General features: G+C 25.2%; 1 protein-coding gene across 1 annotated transcript; it reads left to right on the top strand.

Annotated features, from left to right (window-relative positions):
* The first annotated feature begins 289 nt into the window (after positions 1-289).
* LOC129981432 (uncharacterized) lies at positions 290-26745 on the top strand. Its single transcript, XM_056092272.1, has 13 exons — positions 290-385; positions 4923-5036; positions 5123-5186; positions 6486-6621; positions 9092-9261; positions 11283-11403; positions 12446-12698; positions 13164-13220; positions 15029-15122; positions 18007-18136; positions 19302-19480; positions 20505-20628; positions 26114-26745. Exons 2-13 carry the CDS (start codon positions 4927-4929, stop codon positions 26329-26331), a joined length of 1656 nt encoding a protein of 551 aa, XP_055948247.1. The 5' UTR covers positions 290-385; positions 4923-4926; the 3' UTR covers positions 26332-26745.
* The last annotated feature ends 202 nt before the right edge of the window (positions 26746-26947 follow it).

Genomic DNA, 26947 nt, shown 5'->3' with positions numbered 1-26947 from the left:
TCCTCTGTCTAATTATAATGATTACATTGTACCTACTGCAGAAGTTGGACAGGAAAATTCATCGTTAATTTTATTTTTTTTAAAATTAACTCTACACTAATTATTTACAACCAAAACAGATAATTAAACTTTGACATTGTTGGTATTGATAAGAAAACATTGACTTCAGTCAACAAGTCGGATGTGAGAACAGTACATCGGGATACTTCCGCTTAAACAACCAATCGGATTCAATTTGCATTGAAGGACTACATTTTTGAGTTGCGATTTCTCCCGGTGAAAGCAAAAAAGCACCTGGTAACTGTTTATCTCTTTCTCTATGCTTTTTAGTTTCACTTTTGATAGTCTGTGAGGAAACTGCTCTTGTAATAGATTTTGATTATTTGTAAGTACCCCCGTAAGTGCATTTAATTTCTATTTAATGCTCTGATATATTCATTAGAAGTAGATTTTAATAATAGTAGTAAATTCTAAATAATCTGAAACATACAGGTACTGATTGCTTCGTTATTAATATTTTAAAATAATATCTATGGTATATTATTCTAATAAAGTCTTAATAGAATAAAGAAATGATTTTACTTAACCAAAATTAATGATTCATTTTCATAGCTTAATTTATCACCCTCAGTGTTTATAAGTTAGTTTTCATTCATTGTGTGTTATTATTGATAAAAATGATTATTTTATGGCAATTATTCAATAATTTATTTTCTGTCAAAAATATGATAAGGACACTTTTTAAAGCATTATAAAAAATGCTATTTACAATTGCAGTTTTCATTGAGAATATATATATATATATATATATATATATATATATATATATATATATATATATATATATATATATATATATATATATATATATATTAATAAGAGACAGCATTTCAACTCTTGCTTGAGATTGGCATCATACTGAAATTTCAGACTTTTAACCATTTATAAGATTTTACAAAGCAATTAATGGGTTGTATTTTTAATTGCTACTCAAACAATTTTTTGTACTGCTTTATATACCTGAGTAGAATTTATAGATTCAGTAAGACTAAAATGTCGTAGAATAAATTTTATTGATGATAATTGTTAATTTATATTTTATTTTTTGCAATGCATTTTGAGAATTGCTTTGCTTAAAAACTATATACTACATTTTAAAATGTATGTCCATCTGTCAGAAACAGTATTTCATGGTAATGATAAAACTTTTATACATTACTTAGAGTTTATTTTTTAAATTGAGAAATATTTTACTATTATAAAATGTGATGTCTTTTGTCTGCGAAATAAATTTATGTTATGTCATTATTATTCTTATGCCATAACTATAATGATTTTTTCATTTTAGAAAATGTACTAAACTGCAAATCATTTTTATAACTGATGTTTGTCATCTTGAAAATTATATAGATCATATTACTGGTTGGTATCTAAGTTATTCTTATATAATTAAAAAGAAGAATTAAAGATTGATAAATTGTAATTGTTTAAAGGCATGATATTATAGATAAAAAATAATTGAAGGCAGAATTAATCTATCCTCCTACAAACCAGTTAGCATATTATTTGAAATGTGAAATGCTCTAAAATTGCAAATATTCATTATTGATTAATTTGTATTAATAAAATGGTAGGGCAATGTAAGAAGTTTAGAAATTCATGTGATTATTTGTCCAAACTTTTTTATGAATTCATATTTTACATTTGATTTCTGTAGAATGCAACTTTTACGACATCTAAATAAATTAATGCTTTTTAGCGGTAAAATGCTAGCTGAATTTCCACATCTTTACAGACCATCATTGCTTGCTGCGTCTCAGAAATCAGCATGCTTTTCCAAATTCTTTAGTAATTTTCAACCGTCATTACATAAGCCAGGTTTTGGAATTGAATTACATATGGAGTTTTTTTCCTCTTTTAAATAAGGAAAGCATTTGAAAATAATCTTTTTTTTTTTTTTGCTATTTTATTATATTTTAAAAATAATTTCAATATTAAACAATATATATGTGTGTGTGTAAGGGCATCTCTTAATCTAATTAAAGTCTTAATTAACTTCTTAATTTTTATCTTAATTTAACCCATATTAATTTCATTTTAAAATGTTTTTTTATTTCTTGATCCGATTACCACATTTTTATTTAATTAATTCAACACATGCCCTGTAAAATTACTGAATTTGGCCGGTTCTTGCACAAAATACTTAATATTAGCAATATTCTTTTATAAGGTACCTAAATTTCCCTTTCGTAAATCTACACATATAAAAAAAAATTTCTATTAAAATCTCATTCTAAAAATCTCTGAGCAGAAACATTTTGATCTCTTCTGCTCTTGTATCGTGATGTAAATGAACATCAGTTTTATCAATGCTTCTTGTATTTAAATCGACAGTAGTGAGATAAATCAAGTTTTAAAATTTTCAAAATTCTTCTATTTCTTCTATTTGGCCACTCTATTGCTAAAATATGTTTACACACACATATATTATTCATAATTTAATTATACTATGCAACTGTTTTGATTTAGTTGTTTTCAGAATAATGTGAAAGAAATTTGAGATCCATGTTTTGAATTAAGTTGGATATTAAGTGATCAAAATGATATGCAAAATAATATATCTAGTAGTTTTTATATTTACTAATAATGAAGAATATGTGTATTCGTTGGTGATTTGCGACCACAACTAAAGTTACAAAATTAGCACCACTACATTTGGAGAAGTAGAAATGTATATATTGTAGTGATTTTTTTTTTTTTTTTTTGAAATTCTAATTCATTTAAAATGGAGATGTTTGGCAAGTTTTATTTGCATGGTGAGAATTTTTGTACCCTTAGTGAAAAACCTGGTACCCAATTCTTCTCTTTTACCCAATAAGGCAATAAATGAGTTGTATGAAAATGATTTTTTTGAAAAATATCTTTCATGCTTTTGATGTAGCTAAACTTTTTTTTTTTTTTTCCTTTTTGATAACATCATAAAATTGACATTTCTAAAGTTCTTATTTATTCAAGTTTTACTTTTTACTCTTAAATAGTTATTCATTATAGTAAATGCACTATTTGTGTTTTCTAAATATGATACTTCTATATCTTAAGTATAATTAATACTTTCAAATGAATTCAAATGTTTACTATTTATGCAGGTTGATAAGTCGTGGATATAAAACATATTCTATATTGTTTTTTTACATTTTAAAGTTATTTATTTCAATATATCATAGTCATATTAAAACTATAAAATGTACCACATTTTCATCAATCAGTATTTTAATGCTTCAATTTACTATCCGCTTCCTTTAGCAATGTATCATTGTAAAATTTTACTTTTCAGATGGCTAATACAAAATGTAAAACTCTTTAAAATTTTACCTTTGCTGCTTTCTAAAAAATGTGAATTTGTAGAAAACTGAAATTGGATGATCTAACTGAGAAATAATTAACATGGAGTATAAAATTGTTTGAAATTATATCTTTTTGCTTTGATATGACTGAAAAAGAGAAATTATGAAACTGATTTATCTGTTTCTAAGTGTACTTTCAAAATGATAATATTAACACTGAGTGAAATATTTATGTATGTATAGACAAACTTATTATTAAAAAACAAATTGATGAGAAAAGTTGTATTATATCTATTTTATCATTTATAATGGATGTAGGAATACTGATACTTTGAAGCAAAATAAAATATTTAAATGAAACTGAATTGAAAAAGCTATACAAAATATTAAATACGTTATTTAAAATAAGCGAAATGTCAGAACTTTTAGACTATTTTGTGAAACGTTTTTTGCTACTTTTTAAATCTTTGTAAATCATTATGTTTAAAAGAAGGGTAAGAAGAAGAAGAATTGTAAATCAGCAAAATTAAAATGTAACTGAAAATCTGTGATTATAAAGCTAAGCAAAATACGAACATCCATTATGACATTATATAAAAAGTGTTAATTTAAATCTGTTGTGAAAAATATTTCACTAAACAATACTTATCAAATGGAATAAAAATATCTTCATTTAATAAATTTAAGTTGAAAAATGCATTTTAAAAAATATGTGAGGCCTATCCCTTTTTAAAAAAAAAAATATATTTTTAGTTAATATGTCAAAGATGGTACACTTTGTTAATTAAAACAATGGAAAACATATAATTATTTTAACAGTGGAAAAAATGTGTTTGGAGAATTAATGAAACAATAAATTTGTTTTAATTTTATTATTAGCATGGAAATTTCCTCAATGAACGGAAATATTGCAAATTATTTTTAAAAAATTATACCATTTGTTTAAAGTAAAAAATAAATTGAGGGAAAAATATTATTTGGCATTAAAATTGGTTGATTTTATTTTTAATTTCAGAAAGTTTTAAATATCAAATTTCTTTCATTAAATTCTTTTTATGCAATTATAATTTTAAATGTTATAAAAATGCTAAAATCTCTCATTTTTATTAACTAAACTTTTAATTAAAATTTAAAAAAAATTATAAGTCCTCTTCCAAATTATATTTGTGTTCAACTGGGTAGCTCTAGTCCAACAATCTATCCTCTAGAATTCCAACTGATATTTATGATCAATACAGATTAAAAATCAGATTACAGATAAACAGTCACAAAGCAATCAAAATAGTCAATGCAGTCATTCATTTTTCAAAAGAGAGAATAAAAGCTAAATATTGATATTCTTATAAGGAATAATTTGTTCACTTTATTTTATAAAAATTTCAAGTGAAGATTTTTCATTATTATGTTTTTTTAGTGTAAAACTTTCATCATTTGTGTATAGGATAAATTTTTCTTCTTTTATTTTACTTTCATTCAATTTAAAAACTTTTTTGTATATTTAAATATTATTTCAAGAAATCTTTACATTATATTAAGAAAAATATATATCGTATTAATACTTTTTAATTCACTATTTAGCAAAATGAGTTCTGATCGTGTTGATGTTGGTGGTCTTACTCAGAGATTAAGTGAAATATTCTATGATCAAGCTTTAGGAGATATATCAATCTCGGTGAATGACGAAATTCTGCCGTGAGTAATCTTTGTATTATGAGTGCTAATTCATATATAAATTGTTATATATTTAGAATATTTATCCATCCTCTTTAACTTTTCAGAAAAACTGAAGACCCGTTAAAGGAGGAGTCAAAATATGGAGATTGCTATATTTTTGATTACCAGGTTTTGTTTTGTGTTGTATATATTTTTCTCTTTGTTATTTTGCCTTTTATTTTGTGATTCTGCTTTGATGAGAAAACTAAATTATTTAGTAATTGAAATTGAGTTTTTATATGCGTGGATAAACACCATTAAATTATTTTTAGGTTATGATAGTCTTTTTTTTCTTTCTGTGCTATTAGAAAATACTTCTTATAAGTCTATCATGTTTATAGTACTTAAATATATAAGATATTTAAGCATCATGTATTTTAATACAAATTTTTAGATTCAAAATTTTATGAAAGAAATGAAAATGATGGCATTTGTAGATGACAGAATTAGAATTTAAGTTTTATTAAAAAAATTCGTAATTGTTTGTTATATTGCATATATTTTAACATTTTATGATATTTTAAAGTTATCTAATTACAGAAAATCAAATATTTTAATACTGATGCTAAAAATAACTAGCTGAAGAATCATACCATGCATTAACATAAATATTTCTGTAAATACTGTTTCTGCTATCTATTTTTTTTTTTTTTTTTTTTTTTGAAAAACACATTATTATAAAAAACGAAGAATTGTAATGAACAAAGAGGTTTTTGATCACATAGCTGCTTTACAATTTATCTTTCAAACTTCCTGTAAGGAATAAAGTTTTTTCATTTCCTATTGCCTAGTGATGAGATCTTAGCTTTATGGTAGGAGGATCACAAATTCAAGACTTGACCCATGTATGGCTCAAGATTTATCTGAAGAACTATTATATATTTTTGCTAGATATAATAAATCTGTCTTCAAGACATCAAACTATCTTGTATGGATATGGTATGGAAGTTATATGAGTTGTATGTTAGTTCAAGCTTCATCTTTTCATTTGAAGACAGTTTAAAATTTGGATGACCATTCAAAATAGAGCTAAAACTTGATGAAATCATATCAAATCTTTTCCTTAAAATTGTATCACTTGTAAATGGATTTATAAATCTGATAATGTATTGAATTGTTTTGTGCTTTAATTTCAGCTAAGCAGACTTAGGCTTTTTTATTCTATTGAATTATAAAGAAGAGGAAAGTTGCCCCAAATTAAATATCTGCAGCTAATTTTAGTTGTGTTTGTTTAAACTTTTTAAAATCATTTTATAGTTTTTAGCAATATGCAAATTATTCATAGTTATATTCAATTCATAAATATTAAAAATATTTTATTTGTGAAATTTGCCACAATAGTTTAGATTTTAAAACAAATTTTTATTTATAATTTATTGCATGCTTTTAATATTAACCTAATATTTATTTCTAAAATGTATTTTATAGGACTTTGAAAATCCTCGCCCAGGATCTGAAAAGGATGTTGCGAGATTAGAGCATGATTTCTGTGAATTGAATTTCAATGTTTATAGTGATTATTTAGATTTAACTAAACAACAGACACTAGATGTCTTAAAAATGGGTTTGTATATTTTAAATAATGATATATATATTTATATTTACCCTCCATTAGATATTAGAGTATTTTATATCTCATATAGTGCTATGATCTGTCAAATCACATGCTCATTTCTTAATTTATAAAGTATCACTTTTAATATTTATAATTAATTTGGCAAAATACACATATTTTAAAATATATTATTTATATTCTTAAAATCTTCAAAAAGAATTTACATAAATATGCCAGAAATAAGGAAAATAACATGCTTTTAGTAAGAAATATTATTTAAATTACAAATCCATGTTGAAAATGAATGAGTGAAATGTTGAAATAGTCACTAATTAGAAGCAATTTAATTTGGTGATGAAATAAACATTTATATAGATATCAAATATAAAAAAAAGAATGAAAAGAGGAATATCAAATATGTAGAACCAAATATAGAAATTCTTATTTAGATTCCTCATTTTTGCAAGAATTTGTATTTTGATGGCCAATTTTGCATTTTATGACATTATATTCTAAATAGAACACACACATAACAGATAAATTTTATAAACCTTTTTTTCTTTTTTCTTAAGGAGTTTGATGGGATTGGCATACTTTTTGGGTATAATATATTCTCATGTGAATAAAAAGGAGTGCCTCTTTTTACAATGACATTTTCATTTAGATAGGTCAGAAAAGGGAAAGGCAATATTCTGGTTTTGACACATTTATTTTGTTTTATCAGTAATGAATTAATCAAGTACTGAATGCAAGCACATCATTTTTTTTCTATTTTTATTGCTAATAATTGTAAACTGACTTTTATTGTGTAAAATATTTTTTTAAATCACCTGTGTTTTTTAATTTGTGTTTAGACATTGGATTGTAAGTTCAATAGTCTCTAACCCCTAACCAACTTGAAAAAAACCCACTTTTTTTTTTTATTATCTTGCCATATATCATCTAAAAAAGGAACTTGGTTCTCAAAACAGGGCTCTTCACAGCTACCATGCCTTTGATGACTATAACTAGACTTTGTGTAATTAATTTATTCATTTTATAAAATGTGTCAGCAACTTGATAAATGTATAGTTGCTGTTGTAGTTTATAGCTTTGATGCATTTTACTACCTTGAAAAAGCACAATGCTTATTCTCCAATTCAATTTTTAAATTATGGTATTTACTATACATTGAACAAAACCCGCAACATCTTCTCTTTTCAGAAATGTTAGTGATTGTCATACCAATCTTCTTATTTTCAAGACTTGTGTATCCGTGTATGCACTATAAATATCATGATGTCTCTATTAAAATAAAAAAAAATTGCAAATAAGATAAAAAATTACAAAAAATTTTTTTGAAAAAAAATGTTTTCTAGATATCTTTTTGATACTATGGAAAGCACAACAAGGGAACTGGAGTCCTTTGTACCCCCTACTGGTGCCATCCTTGGCAGTTACATCTGTGAAATACTATTGATTATAATTTATAGTATAATTGAAATTATTATTGACATCTTTCCATGGAAGTATGAAAGAGGAGAAAGAGCTCAGCTTATGACTGTACTTATTTAGTCATGTGACAAATTTATTGGTTTTTGAAATATAAAGAATAAATTCAGTTTGATTTGGAAATATTGGAAAAATTTACTTTTGCCAGAAAAGATTATATCTATCAACATATGAATATATTTGAAATATGAATTCATTTATACTGGTTAGTATTAATAGTTTATCGCTTACAAGATAACTTAGTACCTAAATATCAATTCTGATTGTTTCTGTTTTCTTATGGAAATTAATTTTGATATTCTCTTTAAAATGTTCTCTCTCCCCCCTTTTTTTTACAGTTTTATACTTGTTCTTTTTAACATATTATTTCTATTATTTGCTGCTCTGCAATATTGTCTTTTCTATAAATGAATTCATTTAAAGCGTTTTTTTTTAATTGTATAAGATGTCTGTAAAGTTAAATTCTAAACTGTGAACAAAATAAACAAATAGAAATTTTATTTTTAAACCTATTTTAATTTTTTCCATATTGAAAGGTTTTTGTAAACAGTTTAACATTTTTTTTTCATATCATTTAAATTTATTTTTATATTGAAAAAAAAAGTGTTTCTTCAAATATGTATTGGAAAAAAGTCATTGTAACTTTCAACTTTAAAGAGAAAAGCATATATTCTTTATCTGAATAAAAAAAAATTAAAAAAAAAAAATGTTAAAAAAAGGAAATGCTTGACAAACAACCACATTTTGTAAGGCATTTATCCTTATCTTTTTGTTTAGATAATATAAAAAAATATGTATCTCTAAAATATATTCATTATCAGTTATCTTCATTAATGTCTTGATTTCTTTCATTAATGTAATATCAAAATTATATATGTATTTTTTAATTTTGTTCTTAGTTGCTATAACAATTTGAATTGTGTATATAATTTTTGGTTGATATTATATAAATATTATTGCTAATGGAATTTTTTTTTGTGTGTCATAGCTGCAAAAAAAGACCATACACGAAGTAAATGCTTTGTCTGCTGCTTTTTGACTCATGGAGCACCAGGGAAATTATTAATGCATGACAAGTACATAAAAATAGATGACATTTTAAAATGCTTTTCATCTTGCAAAAGTCTTGAAGGCAAACCAAAAATTTTTATTTTTCAAGTAATTTATTTTCATTTTATTCAATAATTTTTTTTTTTTTTCCAGATTTTTGCATTTAGAATTTAAAAAAACTATTGTTTTGTTTTGCATTTATAATTCAAACTGCAGTATTTTCCAACATTTACTGTCTTTAAATGACCTAAGAAATGGTGTAAATTATGGAAATATGTAAACTGTTAGAAACACTTTCATGGGTTCAAGAGCAGTAAACAAGCATAAAAGAAATGCTTCATAAATACATGCTATTTATATTGGCATGAATCTAATATTTCTTTCTCTTATATTTAGTCTCGTAGTGAGGAAGACAGATTTAAACATTTTTATAACGAATGCTGAATGGATGCTAAGCCAATGATAATAATGAAGGTCTCTAAAAATTCAGGAATTTTGATGTTTATTAGCTTGAGAATTGGAATCTTTCTAGAAACTTTCATATTCAATTTAGAAAGTATAAAAATAAAGATGTACACACAAGGATTGCCTCTACTTTCTTTTGGGCCAGCACACAAGGTTTTTCATTTGTGTGAATTCATCCTTTGATGTGTGGATTATAGAGCAAACTTTAAAATATTTTATTTTGGAGATTGTTGTGTTGTGCTGTGCTGATATTCAATTAACAATTTTCTAGCTATTGGTATGTTGCTGATTTCTGAAGTTACTGTCTTTGTGAATGCTTTGGCTATGTTATGCTTCTTATGTTCGAATTTTCTTGTGGTCTAAAACATTTTTATTATAGAACTTGTTTGATTTCTCACCAACTACCCAATGATTATTTTTTTTCCACAATTGTTTTGGAATATTTCATCCTTATTCTTTATACTTTAAATTTTGAATGTCAATTGCTAATACTTTTTTTCTTTTGCAATGCTGCTTTATTATTGAAGAAACTTAATATTTTGTAGTTTATTTTTTTTTAACTTTGTAATGTAGAAATTATTGCTGGAACATTTAGTAATCAGTGCTGTCTCAGAAAATCATTTTGATGAGTTTATGGTGAGATGGTCAACAAACGTGGTATCAGGTAATGATGTTTTATTCCATAAGAAAGTGTGAAAATAATGTAGCAAAAAACTGAAGCATACATAAGAACAATACTTATAGTAAGTAATTGCAGTGAAATTACAAATTCTTATCAAACAGTTGCAGCAGCACAAAGTTCTCAAAAAGAACTCACTGAAGATCAACACAACAAAAAGAGAATTCACTCAATTGCCCATCATGTATGCATCTCCACTTTTATAGTTTCTGTGACGAGCATCAAAAAATTTATAAGGATCCCATATCTTGGATTCTTAAAGATTAAAAGACTTATTACTTTATTACTGATTTAACACATTTTTGTGGAAATGCAGATTTCCTTGGTTTTTGTAACCAAATTTTATCATTTTTGTAATCAATTAGTTTTTTATGTAATAATTCTACAATGCTTTTAATATTTTGCCTTTTTTTTTTAAAGTTTATTTATCTTATTATCTGATTATTCATGTTTATTTTATTTCTTGCTGTTTATGTTTTGTGTATTTGATTATTTTATAAAGTTCAGCTTCTTTTGTTCCAAGCCTGTGTTATGTCTGTTCTTATTATCTGATATAAAATATGAGTTTCATGATCTCATTTCTGAATGTCAGATATATTTGCAGTGTGACAACTTTTCAGGTTATATCAGTAAGCAATATTATTTGATTATCATATATAGTGTGGAAACTAAGATATATTTAATAAACTTTGATAGTATGTTAGGATTTCAATAGTGAACTTAACTATTCAAATGCAAAAAAGTTGTTATTTTCACTCTATCATTTTTTTTTAAATATGAAATGAGTTAACTAGCTAAAATTTTACATTACAAAAAAGATATTTGCTTGACAAAATTTGATGAAGAATTTTTTGAATGATTTTTAAAAAAATGTTTTAAGAACACAAATTTACATAAAAATCATCTGAGTAAAGTTTATTTATTTTTGTTTGCCGAATAACGAATTCCAAATGCTTTAAAATAGTTTCATGTATTTATATTCTAGGCTTGCCGGGGTGGTTGTTGTGAAGAAGGAGTACCATGTGATTCAACTGATTCAGATTCTGGTTCTGTCACGGACATTCCAGATTTCCGTGATTATCTTCTCATATATTCTACTTATGAGGGTAATTTCCTTTGGTATTAGCCACCTTTGGCAACAGCTAGTACAATTATTATGTAATTACGGCTCATCCAATTAGTTATGTAATTCAAAAGCTATGTACACTAGTCATTATAATTGTAAAAAAAAAAAAAAAAAATGTGTATTTTAAAATGAAACAATTAATTCCAAATTCAAAAATGAAATTCAGATGCAGTAAGAATGAAACAAATCTTCAAAGTTATATCAACTCGAATTTCAAAATTTGATAGCGCATAGTTAAATCTGTTGTAAATAAATAAACACAGTTATTCGCTATTACAAATATTAACAAACTACCTGTTGCATTATTGATGCATTTGAAATACAGTTTAATCTGGAGTGAACAACGATTTAAAAAATTTATTTTTTAAATAGAATGCGACAATCCTTATATTTCAACCAAATATTAGAGAGCAAAATCATATGCAATTGCAAAATGTATTTATAGAATGTGACATTTAGTATTATTAAAATTTAGTGCCTTATCATCTTTTCCATTCTGGTTGAGATTTTTCTAATTGAATTTTTAAAAATATTTGACTTTCTCATTGAATAACCATGCTACAGATCACATTAATTCATTTTTTAAAGTTAAACTAAATATGGTAAAATGCTTAAATCAGTATCATTAGAAAGATAAATATTTGCTCTTTAAAATGGTGTAAAAATAATTTTTGTACAATAAAGCTTTTGTAAATTATTGGTTGAAGATTTCAAAATTTATAACCAATTTGATTCAGAATTTCAAAAAGACTGTAAGGTGCTCATTACCACATTTCAAAGCAAATCTTAGCTAAATTACTTATTATAGATTTATAATAAGTAGTGTGGCTAAGAAGAGAGATTATAGAGCACCACCACAATCAAAAAATCACTTATTCATTTTTATTATTTGTGAAGATAAGATATTTCTGGTACGTAATGAATTGTTGCTTTATATGTTTTCATTTAAATATGCATTTTCTTACTCTTCTTGAATTTATTTTTTTATCAGTTGTATGTGTTAATAATTATTTTGTTTTTAGGCAAGATTTCCTTTAAAACCAAAGATGAAAAACATGAAGAAAATAATCATGGATCATTTTTTATTGATGAACTTTGTCGTACTCTTGAACAGTTTAGTGGTGAATTAGATTTGTTGCAGATTTTAACAATAGTCAATTATCGTGTTTCACACTTTTATCTCAGCCATACTTTGGAAGAAGAATTTGACAAGAAAAAGCAGATGCCTTGTTTTATTTCAAGACTAACAACTCAAGTAAAATTTAATAGACAAATGTGAGTATTGAGCAATTTATTTTGAACTAAATTAAAATAAGTATTAAATTAAGAGACATACATATATTGAAAATTATATTAAATAGAAATATAAAAAATTATATCTTTGATTAAAAGAATAAAATATTAATGGTTAAGATGGAATTATCTTTTTTAACTATTCTTTTATGTCTGTGTATATAAGAATGAGAGGATTATTTAATCATAAATTATAAACATAATTTTTTATTAAAAAATATATTTTTAATATTTGAATGTTAATGGAAACTGAGATAATTATTTATCCAAAATATTCTATATCTCATGTGCAAAATTGAATAGTAGAATAAAATTCTAAAGTAAAAAAAAAATGCATCTTTCATTCATGCTTCTTATGATTTGTATGTATCTTGATCTTCTATACATTTATAACGAATTTTCGTTTTCTTATAAATACCAATTTCTAATATGTTATAATTTTTATAGTCCAATGTTTGTATCAAATGACACCAGATACTTTGATTACAGAAGAAGCTTTTCTAGGTAATTATTTAAAATTTTCTGAAAGCTATATTTATTTTCACCCGCATATTATGAAACAGTTCTGCATATTTTTAAACAAATTTAAACTGTCTAACTTAAAAGCTGCACCTTTTTTTTAAAAAAAATATATATATATATAGTAAATTAGCACGAATCTTATGATATAAATAGAATAGACTCTCAACTGTCCTGCTCTTGATTATCAGACATAGTTAAAAAAATTCTTTTTAATGAAATCTGGAATCATTTACTAACAGTGAATGGAGTCCTGCCTAGCAAAAGAGGGATAAAAGACTGAGACTTTTATTTGTCAGTGATTTAAAAAAAAAAAAATCAATAATGTCACTTTTATCTTTCGTTCTATTTAGTTCAGGTTCTTTTAGTAATCCTTTCAAGTTTGCTTGCATCCATCATTATAATTAAGACACTATATATTTTAACACTGTTATTGTAACAAATAACAATTATAGGCTAATTGAATTTAATTGATTATAATTTTTTGATTTAAATGAGCAGAAGAAAATGGATTCATAATAATATATACTGATATTCCAAAAAAGCAGAGCAGGCTCTTATATATTGCTTTTTTAATATATTGCACTTAGAATTTCAAAAAAAAAAAAAAAAATTATTGATGGGCAATTATAGAAAATATTTTGTCTTTTGTTGCAAATGTTAGCAAATATATGTATAAAGATTTAACTTCTCTGCAGCTTCTGTAGTATGAAATTATCAATTAGAAAAATGTTCCTCTTGCATTTATTTATGCATACATAAAGTTTCACACTTTTATCTATAAAATTTGCAGATATGTTTTTTTCCCTTCTAAATTTAAAGAGAGATTATCACAAACCTTTATTTCAGAAATGCAAATTTATTCAATTTGGAAAAATTATTTTTTGCAAATATTTGTTTAGTAATTCATAATCCTTTATATGACTTAAAAATTTTTTCTTATCAAGATATTGCTGTTTATTTTGATTGGCGAATACTTGCAATTTCTCATTTATAAAAAAGGAAAGAGAAAATTAAAAAATTAAATATATAAAATATTTCAGAGAAATAGTGCAATACTGAGCAAGAAAATAAAATTTTTTACTCTCAGTGGAATTCATGAATATTTACTTTTCCTTTGCAAGATTAGTAAATTCATGTATAAAATAAGTTCCATAGTTAAGCTTTGGGAAAAAGTTACAAAATTTCATCTTTACCTTTTATTTATTAATTTTATTACTGCATTTAATGTATGTGATTGATAAATGCGTCTCCTTCTTGTATCTATCTAATTAATTTTCTTGTATTTTTTGATTATTAAACTGATTTTTAAGTTTATGGAATAAGTATTCCTATAATTGTAATTATACATAATTTTAATTTTCTGTCCAAATCTCAAGCAATAAAATATGTGATGAATGATTAGCTAAATTGCTAAAGAAATATACTGCTTGCACGTGTGCATTTGTAAATTCATGTATACATTTGTATGTTTATAGATGAATGTAAGAAGGTACTTATTGACATTTTTTTTATTGTGGTAAATGCATAGAAATTTAAAAAATTTTTATTACTAAGTTCTGTACAAACTAAGGCGTTTTCATAAATTTGTGTGATTGTTGTACTTTTTTGGGATACACTATATAGAATATAAGTAAAGCTAAATAAGTATTTACTTTATCAAGTTTTTTTCTCGTATAGCTTGTTAAGTTTAGTAATGTATTTTCCTATTTTATTTTTTGTTTTAATTCTATTTTTTCTATTGTGTTGCTTTTTTTTCTTTATCTTTTGGTTTTTCTTCTATTTCCTTTAAGTTTGGGTTCAAAGAGTATGGAAAATCCTTTGGAAGACAAGCAATTGTACAAAATCCAGAAATCGAGGATTAAATTTCTTTTATTGTTAAACATGGTATTAATTTTTTTAATCTTTTTAACTGAAATTATCAATTTTTTTACAGCTTGTTTTATGTATCTGTATTTTATTGTCTTTTAGTAAAAAATCACAGTATAATTTTTCATATATCAATAATCTTTTTTTTTTCTATCATATGAATATTTCATATTTTAACTTCTCTTTGAAATTTTTAAAAATAATTATAAATCTTAAAAAATGTTTACAGTACTTAAATGTACAGTATAGTTTATAGTATAAAAAGGGCACCATTTTTTTTATCTTCTCACATTTATTTGAAGTTGCAGTGTTTGATATAAAAATTTTTATATAATAAATTAAGGATTTAACTCATCATAATTTTTTTTCAATATACTTCCAATATACTTTTAAATATACTTGTAAAATTTGGCACCATCTTTTCTTAAGTATTCCTAAATTTAGAAAATGTCTTCATCATAGTTATCTACTTAAAAAAATCTTCTTAATTTCCCTTTGTATTAACAGTATTTTCTTTAATCTTTTTTGGAGGGGGAGGGGTAAATTTGTACTGAAATTGCCAAATTGTATTTGGAATTAATTGTTGTTTATCATTTAAAAGATTTTTTAATTTATTACGGTGCTAGTTACTTTTAATGATTAGCTGATTTGTTGAGAATCTTCCTTTTGCAACAATATGGTTGTATTTATATTCAGTTAATAATTTATACGTTTCTTATTTTTCATCATTTCCACAGCAGCTATTTTTAAGCTCCAAATCCTGATAAAAATTTAAAGTTATGTTATTTTAACGGTCCCAATTAGCTTTGCACTTGAACTATCTTAAAGGAATGTACTTCTGTAATATTATAATACCATTTAAAATGTAATTGCCCAAATTATCTGGCATATTTTCTTTTGTGGCCCTATAACTTCATTTCTGATTCCTTGTTTAAGCTGTGCAGATAATAAATATTATATATATATATATATATAATATATATTTGTCTTTCAAAATGGAAGGTAATCATGCAATTAAATATTTGATGAAACAATAAAAAATGGTTTGAATTGCATTTCAATAGTAAAATGTATCAATGAAAATTGCTGAGAGATATTTCCAAAAAAAGTGTTCAGAAAAAATGTTGCACAGACTACTTGGTACAATTAAAAAATAATTTTTTAAATTTCATTATGGTATAAAAATATTTGTAATTTATTGCCTTTATAGGTTATTATGGGAATAGTCAAACTTTTACTTAATTTTTTAATAAATTAAAATTTAAAAAAAAAGCATTATTCAATAATTTTCAATAAACAAAAACAATAAAAATTGCAATATTTTGTTTTCTCCCTTTCAAAGAATATTTTTGCAAAATTTCTTTAGCTCTAGAAACTGCCCTGTAAAACACAAATATTCACAGATTCTTCATTATTGTTTATAGAGATGTTGTCTATGCAGTCCATATGCAAGTTTATTTTTCTGCCTTTTTCTTTACTATTTCATGTTCGTTAATAAAGGCTTCTTCAAACTATTTAATTAACTTATTAAATAATTAGTAATTTAGTGATTAATGTGATATTATATATTAATAGAAGCTTACTTTCCTAAATTATTGGTATTTATTTTTAGTATTTTACTAGAAATAATTTTGCAGTTTCCTTTTATTTATTTATTTTTTTTTTTTTTGAGAATGAAAATGCTTTGATAATAAAATATTCTGCAATATTTCATAAAGTTGTTTATTAAAATGTTAGTGTTGTTTTTTTATCTATAAGAATTTGGAATGAATGTTTCTTTATCTGTTATTAGATCAAAATAAATATTCTTATATTTTTTAAAAATTTATATATTTTAAAAAATATATTAACATTTTGACACTTTTTGCATGGAAATTCCCAAAAAGATGATAGGAACAACAATAATAATAAGAGGGGGGGGGATTAATCCATGTTATATAACATGGGAGTCTTTTCTACAATACCCATTTCACTGCCATAAAATTTTCCTTTAATTTTAATTAAATTTTAAAGTTTATTTTGCGCTGATATTTGAAAGGAGTTGAAATGTAATAAAGTATTTTTATCAACATTTAACATAAGTATAATTGAAATGATTTGTACAAATCAAATTCTGAGATAGCAGAAGTAATACCAGCAGAATTTTTACCATCCCATAGAACACAAATAAATTGTTTTCTTGTTGCCAATAAGGTTCCAAGAACTAGAATAATATAGCTTACACCAAATATATCTAAGAATGACACTTTTAATTTCTGTAATGATATTCCAATAATTTTCACTCTTGTTTCAAATAAACTATCTTGGATTTTTATACATTATTGATTGCCAAGGTAAAAAGGCATATTTTTTGGTATTGAATAATAATAGGTCTCTTTTTAAGCAAGATTTAAATAAATTGTTTTTGCAGCAATTACAAATACAGTTTAATTGCCTAAATATTCAGTTTGATAAGCATTTACTTAGTATAAATGCCTATACTGTTAAACAATGGATATCACGGTTTAATTAAATGATGAATGCCTTTCTAAGATAATTCGCATAATGAAAAGGAATATATTTTTAAAAACATCCTATTAAAACTTTATATCAAACTCATCAACTTAATATCATTAGTTGTATTAAAGTCAGAAAAGTTTTGGTATAATTAGGCAATTATGTCCCTAAAAAAACTTGAAATAAAGAATAGTTTATTTTCATTCCAACCCATTGTATGCCTTTTAAAATTTGATATTCTTTTTTTTTTTTTTTTTTAAGGGATTCTGCAATAAATATTGGCTTTGATTTTGATTGTCATTGATTAGTATTAATATTTATTGGAATTAAATTTGATCTATTGTTTTTTGTAAAAATTGGTTTTAATTAATTAGAGATGTTTTTCTATATTATACAAACTTTTTAGAAAAACAATTTTGAAAGTCATTTATCTGCCTGTTCTTCTAATTTATCGTCAAGTATTGCTAAAAGAAGTTATCAAAGAAATGAACTAAAAGATTGGTCAAAAAAGGAGTTAACAGATTTCTTGAAGAAAGGTTAGAAAACAAATTAAGATATTGTCTTCCATTTTCTTGCATATCATGTTTTCTTAAGCTATTTAATTATTTTCTTTTTTCAAACAGAATCTTTTTTTTTTTATGTTTTAAAATTAATGTTATGTTTTTCTTTTTATAAATTTCTTAGTTTTTAAAAATTTATTATTCATTTGAAAGTTTGTTGATTGTTTCCGAATCAATTATAGTTTAGAAATTTAAAAATGCCTTTAAAAATAAGAATAAAATAAGTTTTTCACTCAAAAATTTAGAAAATATTAGATACTTATAGGTACTAGTATATAGTACCCAATGTATATTATAATATTAATTTAGTGAAATCTATTAACATTGATGATCTGTCTCCTATCCTAATTAAACAAAGCAGTATTTTAGATAGTTTTTGTACAATAAACATAAAACACTTTAGTTGTGTAGCTTTTCTGGCAAATTTGTGAAATTGAACATAGGATTGGAGCAATCAACTATTATTTAGGGGATGACCTGTCTAAGGACCATAAATTTTTACAAGAAATAAAAATTGGTAAAATCTGTACTGTGGTTGTGTCTGGGTATTCTGTCTAAATTTTTCCTAATAGAGAATTTGCAGTATATATATGTATATATATATTCTTGAAATGAAAATGAATGGAGAGGCGATCAATGATTGCATATCTAAGTACCATGAGCTATTGTATAAAATAAAAATTTGTAAAATCAGATCATTGTTTAGGGCAGAAATATTATTTTGTTTTGTTTGCTAATTATTTTATTTTATTTTATTTGCTATGTATATAATATCATAAATGCAATTATTAATAAAAAAGTAATGTTTAATCTAATTGTCATTCATCTGTATATTTCAATGATATTCATCTGTATATTTCAATGATATTCATCTTCAATATTTCAATGACATTCAATTTGTATAATTCAATGATAATGACATTTCATATTTAAAGGTTTAATTACTACATGTCAAAAATCAATTAATTCCATTTTGGAGCTTATTCTCAGTGTATAAATATTAATTCAGAATTATTGAGGGCTTGGGAGGTTAAGTCTTATTTGGGATAAGTTATTATGCAAAACCTTGACTGAAACAAAAGTATAATACAGAAGTGTTATATTATTCTTTCATAACTCTTTAACTGAATATTCTTTTTAGTTGTAGATAAAGATTGTTCAGATATAGACTGCTTGATTTGTTTCGTTGCTTGCCAAGCAAAAGGAGATTATTTATATGATAACAAGGGAAACAAGTTCTCAATGCAAGATATAGTTGAAAAGTTTACTGGGAAAGTATGCAAGGACCTTAGAGGGAAGCCTAAAATATTTATTTTCTTGGTATGACTTTTATAAATGCATCTAGTTTCATTATGTATGTTTTAGGCATTTTTAAAAAGTGAAATTTTGATGTGATCATTTAAATGACAGTAAAAAGTTATATTTCGTTGTAATTATTTTCCTCCAACTGAATAAAGGCAAGGTATGGAATTGTCTTTATTTGATTTTATTGGATAATTGAATCTTCATTAAAAAAAAACAACAACTTGAAAGTTATTTAAAGGATTTTTTTAAATCTTGGATCTTAAGATGATAAAATTAAGGAATCAATATTCTAGTATTTTTTATATTTAAAAATTATAGGGTATTTTGCCTAAAGTTAACTATGTAAAAACTAAGTAAAGAAGTTGATTATATCAAAAGTTTAATCTAAACCTGAACATTTAAAAAAAGTTATAGTATTGAACTGTTTTCTGATTAATCTGTTAATACCTCAAAACGTAGCATATATTCAGGTTATTTGAAAACTCATCCATTTGTTTTGGGGTCATCATTTCAAGTCAAAGAATTTTCATTAGATTCTGTTTGATTTTATAATGGTAAATAGATTTATAAAGTCTATGTTATTATTCTTTTTATCATTTCTTTAAATTACAGGCTTGTTGTATATATAATATGCTAAGTTATTACTATGTAATCACTTTTGGAGATTACAAAACAGTAATATATTGAATTACATTCTAAAATGTATATTGAAACATTAAGCTTATTGAAATAAAACATACAGTATAAAACATATACCATTGAAAAGAAAAATGTACAAGGAAACATAATTCTTTCCGCAAAGTATAAGGTTGACTATATTTTATTCTTAAAGGAATCGTGAATGCAAGAGCTTCAGAAAGAGAACTTAAGAGAGAAATTAAAATTCCATAGAAAATTCTTAATTCTTATGTTCTGTTCATTAAATAATTAGCCTAAATACTAAAAAAAAAAATCAGTATAAAAACTAAATTGTTCTCATCAGTTCTGTTGTAAATTATTCTGTTTTCTGTATTTCATTTATCTGCATTTAATATTTCAGATGTCTTCATCTACTAAGAAATCATGGTTGCCTCGTGTTTTTGCTGAAAGTACTGATGGTGATGATGACGACAGCTTGATTCCAGTGCATTCTGATCTTCTTCAAGTTGCTATTAATATTCAAGGTATTGAAAAATGATATTATTTTATGAAATATGTTTTGGTTTGAAACTAACATCTTTGAGTACTGATGCATTCTTTGCTTTCATAGTGTTATAATAGAAAATCTGTCCTAAGTGCGTATGATAACAAGTCCAACAAATTTAATAGCAGATGACGAGGTTTTATGCTTCAAGAGAAGAGAACACACAAGTACTAAAATACATTTAAAACATATACATAGACAGCATTTGAAGAAATCAATAATTCACATGCAAGCAGTAGTTCCATAACAGAACAGAGTGTCCATAGAGAATTCACTTGAGATCAATGCTTCAGAAAATAAATTCACTCAATTTGCTGACTTCATCTCTATCTTGCTTTTAAAAAAAATGTTTTCAAGATTGGATATGGAATTCTCTTGGTCAATCCAAATCTTGGCTCCTAATAGGGATATTGGCAAAATTCTTTCATATTTAAAAAGTATAATTTTTGTTGCAAATGGTCATTAAGGCTGGGGGTGAGGGATCACTGACTTGACAACACTCATTAAAATATCTGTAAAATTTTCTTCCTTACTATGTAACTGAATGTTGCAGTAATATTACAGATTTGTAACAGTATATGCTATGTGTTTAGTTTTCAGAATCAGGAATTTCAGTTTCATTTTATAAAAGAAAAATATTTTTGAAGATTATATTTTATTTTTACTCTCAAACTGTATACATTTTGTGTGTGTGTGTGTATTTATTTCTAAAAAAATTTATTTTTAGTGAATAGAATCCTTATATACATGCAGGGGTGTTTGTGCTCCGGGGAAACCCCGGAATTCCGGGGATTTTGAACTTCGATACCCGGAAATTCCGGGGATCGTCGTTCAAAAGGAAGTAGGAATAATAATGAATTATTTATTTTGATCTGGGTAATTTTGTTTGCTTTGAAAGCAGAAAACGCAAGGTCAGTGTGTGTGGTGAAAACTTTTCCTTTCTTTCTCCAAAGGCAGTGATAATGCGTGAAAAGGGGGGAAAAAAACTTCTTTTTTGTTCTTTCCTTATTGCGAGTTATGACTCATTCCCCCCGGTTCTCGGACATTCTCTTCTGGATTCTTTTCGGCAAGTAGGCGCGACAGAAAAAAAAAGGAGAGACTTTGTTCGACCAGATGTGCGATCACGTGACCTGGGTTCAAAGGTCTTAATTTTGCAAAAAAAGTAATTCATTGAACTTTTATAATTAGGTCATTCAATACTTCATAATTGTAATTTTTCATTTCTCCCCCCCCCCCCTCTCGAAACTCCAAAATGTCGGTAGTAAGTCCGTAAAAGTTTCAGGGGATTTTTTGGGGTCCCACAAACACCCCTGTACATGTAAAAACTTCAGCAGACACTTTAATTTTTTTTAATATTGAAAAAAAGATATTATTATAATGTATTTAATGCCACTTCAGATATAAAATATATCATTAATGCTTATTTTAAAAAAAATTTTACTTGTAAGTTTGGTAATGTTAGTGCGTGTATGCAAAAAAATTTATAATGGTTCTTATATAAGTATTCCATGATTCTCCATTCAGCCTTGTAAATGACAATTATCTTGTATTTAACTGTAGTTTTGCCTTTACAGTAAGTAAAATTATTCTCATTTAGTTTGTTAAAAATATAGATTTACAATTTTTTGTTATTTTTTTTTACATACAGGCTTAAACTCACAGCTTAAATAAATCTTGCCTTGTTTTCCCTCTATGTTTATTATAAAGATAAAGCAGGAAGCCAGATAGAATTTCTATAAAGACTATTTAAAAAGTTTTCATATCCTTTTCTTTGATACTTAAATGCATACACAAACAGCCCATTTACTTATAAATAATTTTTATATGGTTCATGAAATATCCATTTCAAAATATTAACTGTAATAATCCCTTCTTCCTTAAGATAGTATATCAACTATTTTTTTTTAAGTCCTTTTCTTCTTAAATTTTATCTATATCATTTTACTGCTCCAAAAAAAGCTGTAAAATGAAATTCCTTTATACGTGTCAAATGTTTCAAGAAGTATCATTATTATATTATGTGATTGCTTTCATTTCCAGTTAATTTAATTCAATTTGAATTTGGAATTATTTTAATGAGAAAGATGGAAAGTTCCCTTGACCAGTAGGGGAGAGTATTGTTCCTCTGATTATTTTAGTCTATGATAACGACAAAATTCGTAAGTTTGTGAATTTAAAATAAAGATTATCCATCATTTATTTAATTTAGATTGTTGCTGTTGAAAATAATTGCTAAATAAAAAAAAAAAACTTATTTTATCACTAAAAATTAATTATTAGAAAAGCCATTTTACCTCGTAATATTTTTGATACTATTTAGAAATGATATTAGTGTATGCATACTATAAATAGACTAATAATCTTATTTTGTACAAGCTTTATTTATTCTATTCCTAACCAGAAATGAGTTACAGAGTTTTAAATATAATATTATATTATGCTGTATCTATTACCACTATACTATGTTATTCTCTTGACTAGGTCAAAGGTACAACTCATCGTATTTAAAGGAAAATGGGATGCTTGATTCAAGAATATTTTTTCAAATTATTCGATAGTCGATAATTTGCTTGCGTCATGTGTGATAGTTGATAATTTGCGTGTCTAATTTCACCTTTGGTCATATGGTTTATTGCAAGAAATTTTCATTCCAATTTGAAAAATATTGTAATAATGGGCAGATAAATATGTTTGGGAATCAAAGATAAATTTTTCTTACATCTTTGTGGATAGGAAATTCATTCTTGAAGGAATAATAAGTTTGTTGCTATAATTTGTTTTGTGAAAGAAATTTTGCAAAATATTAATGTTAAGTGGTTAGATTTTTCAAAAAAGTTAAGTTAGTGATATTTGATGCTAGTCAGTTAGAAATACTTGAACCTACCAAAAAAAAAAGCCCCTTAAAGTAAGAATTTATTTTAGATGTCTTTTTGGTATTTAACAACAACTGCCATTTTACATTTGATTCATATGTTTGCTGATGGCAATGGAAACACTGGAAAGAGTGGCTCCCTGAAATATTCTCACATATATGTTTCATAGTATTATGAAGAAAACTGAGTATGCATTTCGATAATTGTCTTGTGGTTGAAACCAAAATTTGAGACAAAACCACAGTTTCAGTAACTAGATCGTATGTCAAACTTCATTTATTGAAGCCTCTTTGTTTTTTATTATCGCATTTACATACATGTTTATGTTCAGACCGATAGATGGTCTAACTTCTTTACAAATATGGCTGAAAATTAGTACAGATCTATACTTTACGTGCTAAATCTGTGCATCGAATTTTATTAATACTTGTATTTTATTACAAGTATGAATAAAATTTGTAATAAACTCCCTGACTATATAGATTTTGTAATTATCAGTTTTTTGCAAGTGGAACAAATAGGTAAACTTTCTGTGAAGGATTCGTTCAAAATTTGATAAAATTCTACAATTTTGTTGTTAAAATCACATACCAAATTTCATCATTCATCTAGTTCTAAGCTTTCTAGTATTATTTTGTTCACAAACAGGCACAATTCCAAAAATCAGACTAAAAAAATATCTGAAACTTGGAGAATCGTCGAAGAAATTTTAGACGATTGCAGTATTTTCTCATCCATACAAGGAAGTAAAAGAGTACATCTATCATGAATTACCAATAAAAGTGCAAAAAGCAGTAGCTAAATATGTATTGCTATTGCTTCTCAGTCCGATTTCGTAAATTATAAAAGGTCAAGAAAAGCTGAAATCAATCAGTTCAGTTGAACTGAGTGAAACGCAAGCACTTAGTGGAGCTAAAAACATTAATGTATTGAGGATTGAGCTGTGTGCCGAGTCTTGAAGTAAAATATTGAGGAAGCATCGAATCACGTGCTGAAAAGCCAATCATATAATCAAGCCAGTAGCGAGTTGGTAGTCAAGTTCAACTAAAGTGTATAAACAATAGAGGATAGCAGACTTTTGAGAGGCGTGAATAGTTATGTGAAGTTTCTCTACTTGCTGAGTTCAATCTGAGAACTTTGTGATGTTATGGTTACTTACTACCAATTCACTGTTTTGCGCTGTTGTATACTGTAAGTGCTGTTCTTGTCTATCTTGGCTTTGTTTTTGATGTCTGTGTGTTCGTGTTTAACACTAAACCTACTGCGAGTGGTCAAATGACTGTTTTCCATTTACAGTTCCAATGTATCCGTGAAATGCCAGTATGTTTAGTGTTGATAGTGTTTTATTTATTATTGAGCATGTTAAACTATTTCACCATACACTTACTAAATCGGACCCTTGATTTTGTGAACTTATGGAGAAAATTTCGTAATAATATTTTAAGGAATGTATGTATTATAAAGAAGGAATTATGTAGTTATTATTATTTGGTTTTGTTTTAAGCAATAAAGTAATTTTTTGATACATATTTGTTTTCCTAGTCAAAATTTGTGTTATCAAAGGTATAACATTGTGCTGTGCGATTGACCACCATGCATGAGTTTTGAAAAATTTAAAATATTCGGGTAAATAGAAATTATAAAATATGTAATAAATGCAATATTTCCCAGAATTATGATCAGCATTCTCAACAGAATAATGAACTTATAAAGTCAATAAAATAAATAACAAAAAGGGGTCAGATTTTTCATTTTCTCTTTGGAATAAAGCAAACATTGCTCTTATATTAGTTGTTCAGAAAATAACTGAAGTTTTGAAAAATAAAATAAAAAGCTTTTTTTAAAAAAAATTTCAGCATGAATGACTGATGCTATACACTTTTATTAGTATCGCATGTTGTCGATAGGTGGCATTCCATCACATTTATATTATTTGGGGAGGGGTCATGTGAGTATTTTACAGCTGTGTGTAAGATTTCATTGGATCAATCATATTTTCTGTTTATGGCAGTATTATCTTATTAATTGAGTCATATTAAATTACATGAACATCACTTGCAAAAATATGGTTCAGTCCTTGCAATCTCTTTTGGTTATGGTGGTTGTTGAAAGATGTTCTGTCTTGATAAAATTGCTCACCACATTAGAAATGAAGCAAATCATTAGTTTTGAATCTGTATCTATTCCAATCTTGATAATACTGAAAATCTGTGTTAAATTTTTGCCTTGCTTGTGATATGAAATTACTGGCATTAGTGAGCTTTGTTGAGTGACTTTAGTTTTTAATAGCTTCTTAAACCCTAGGTTTACTTATTAATAAAATTTGATTCTAAAGCAAGGATGATTTTGAACAGCAGTTCTTAATCTTACTTACTATTATTTATAAAATAAATAATTAAATTTAACAGTTTGCTGATTTTTTAGTTTCATTGCTACGAAAATGTTTTGAGCAATTATATGTGTATCATTTTTAATGGTGAGAAAAATTGTGTTATTGATAAAAGGTTACAAACTTCCTTTGTCGGACATTCGGTATACTTTTAATAATATTCATACTTTAAAAAATACTATGTATTTTTATACATTTTGCAGAATCAAACCAATTAGAAGGTGTGATTGGAAAATTTTGTAACATTTTTGGAGAAGAAAGTTCTGAAGATTTTCTCACCCAGCTGACCAGGATGAATGACGAACTTGTTAAAGATTATGGATTTTATTCTCCTTCAAACAAGAATTCAGCTACATTTTCTTTTAATTCTACATTAACTGAAACTCTAATATTAAATAAACCAAAATCCAAAAGCAAATGATATTGCATTTTTTCAATGTATTGGTCATTTTACAAAATTCATGTAAGTGAATGCAGTGTTTGAAACAGACACTTTGTATTCATTTTACAGGGAAAATATGTATTACATATGTATCACATTATAATTTTGTTCCCACTTTTAACTTATCATATTTGTTTTCTTTTGTAGAATTAATTAAAACACATGACAAGATAAAAAAAATTATGATTTGTTAAGTTTCAGAAAATATTTGATGTTATTTTTTTATAATATTTTTATGTTTTTTTATTGTGAATATAATCGTGCCATTTTTTGAAAATTAGTTTGTATATTTGTTTTAATTTATATGATATGCAACTGTGATAAGTTTTTTTTACTTAAAAAAAGTCAGGATTTTCAAATTAAATGTCAAATAATCTTTTTGAAAGAGATTGATAATTGTTTTTATTTTCTAATAGCCTTTGACAATTTTACAATTTTTTCAAGAGAATTTTATACAATTCATTGTGATTCTTATTTAATATATTTGTATAACTATTGTTATATATAAAAATAAAATTTTATGCATAAGTCTTTTTGTAAATATTTTATTTGTTCATGATTACTTTTTTTATATATTACCCAATTCTACTTATAA

Source organism: Argiope bruennichi, chromosome 8, assembly GCF_947563725.1.
Source record: "Argiope bruennichi chromosome 8, qqArgBrue1.1, whole genome shotgun sequence".
Lineage (NCBI taxonomy): Eukaryota > Metazoa > Arthropoda > Arachnida > Araneae > Araneidae > Argiope > Argiope bruennichi.
The sequence above is the reverse complement of the archived record's forward strand: the minus strand, read 5'-3'. Positions and strand labels throughout refer to the sequence as shown.

Bases quoted from the DNA above. Each gene is read 5' to 3' on its own strand.
- LOC129981432 (XM_056092272.1), top strand. From the start codon at position 4,927: ATGAGTTCTGATCGTGTTGATGTTGGTGGTCTTACTCAGAGATTAAGT. The intron at 5,037-5,122 runs GTGAGTAATCTT...TTAACTTTTCAG, and splicing joins GTGAATGACGAAATTCTGCC to AAAAACTGAAGACCCGTTAA. The intron at 9,262-11,282 runs GTAATTTATTTT...TTTATATTCTAG, and splicing joins CAAAAATTTTTATTTTTCAA to GCTTGCCGGGGTGGTTGTTG.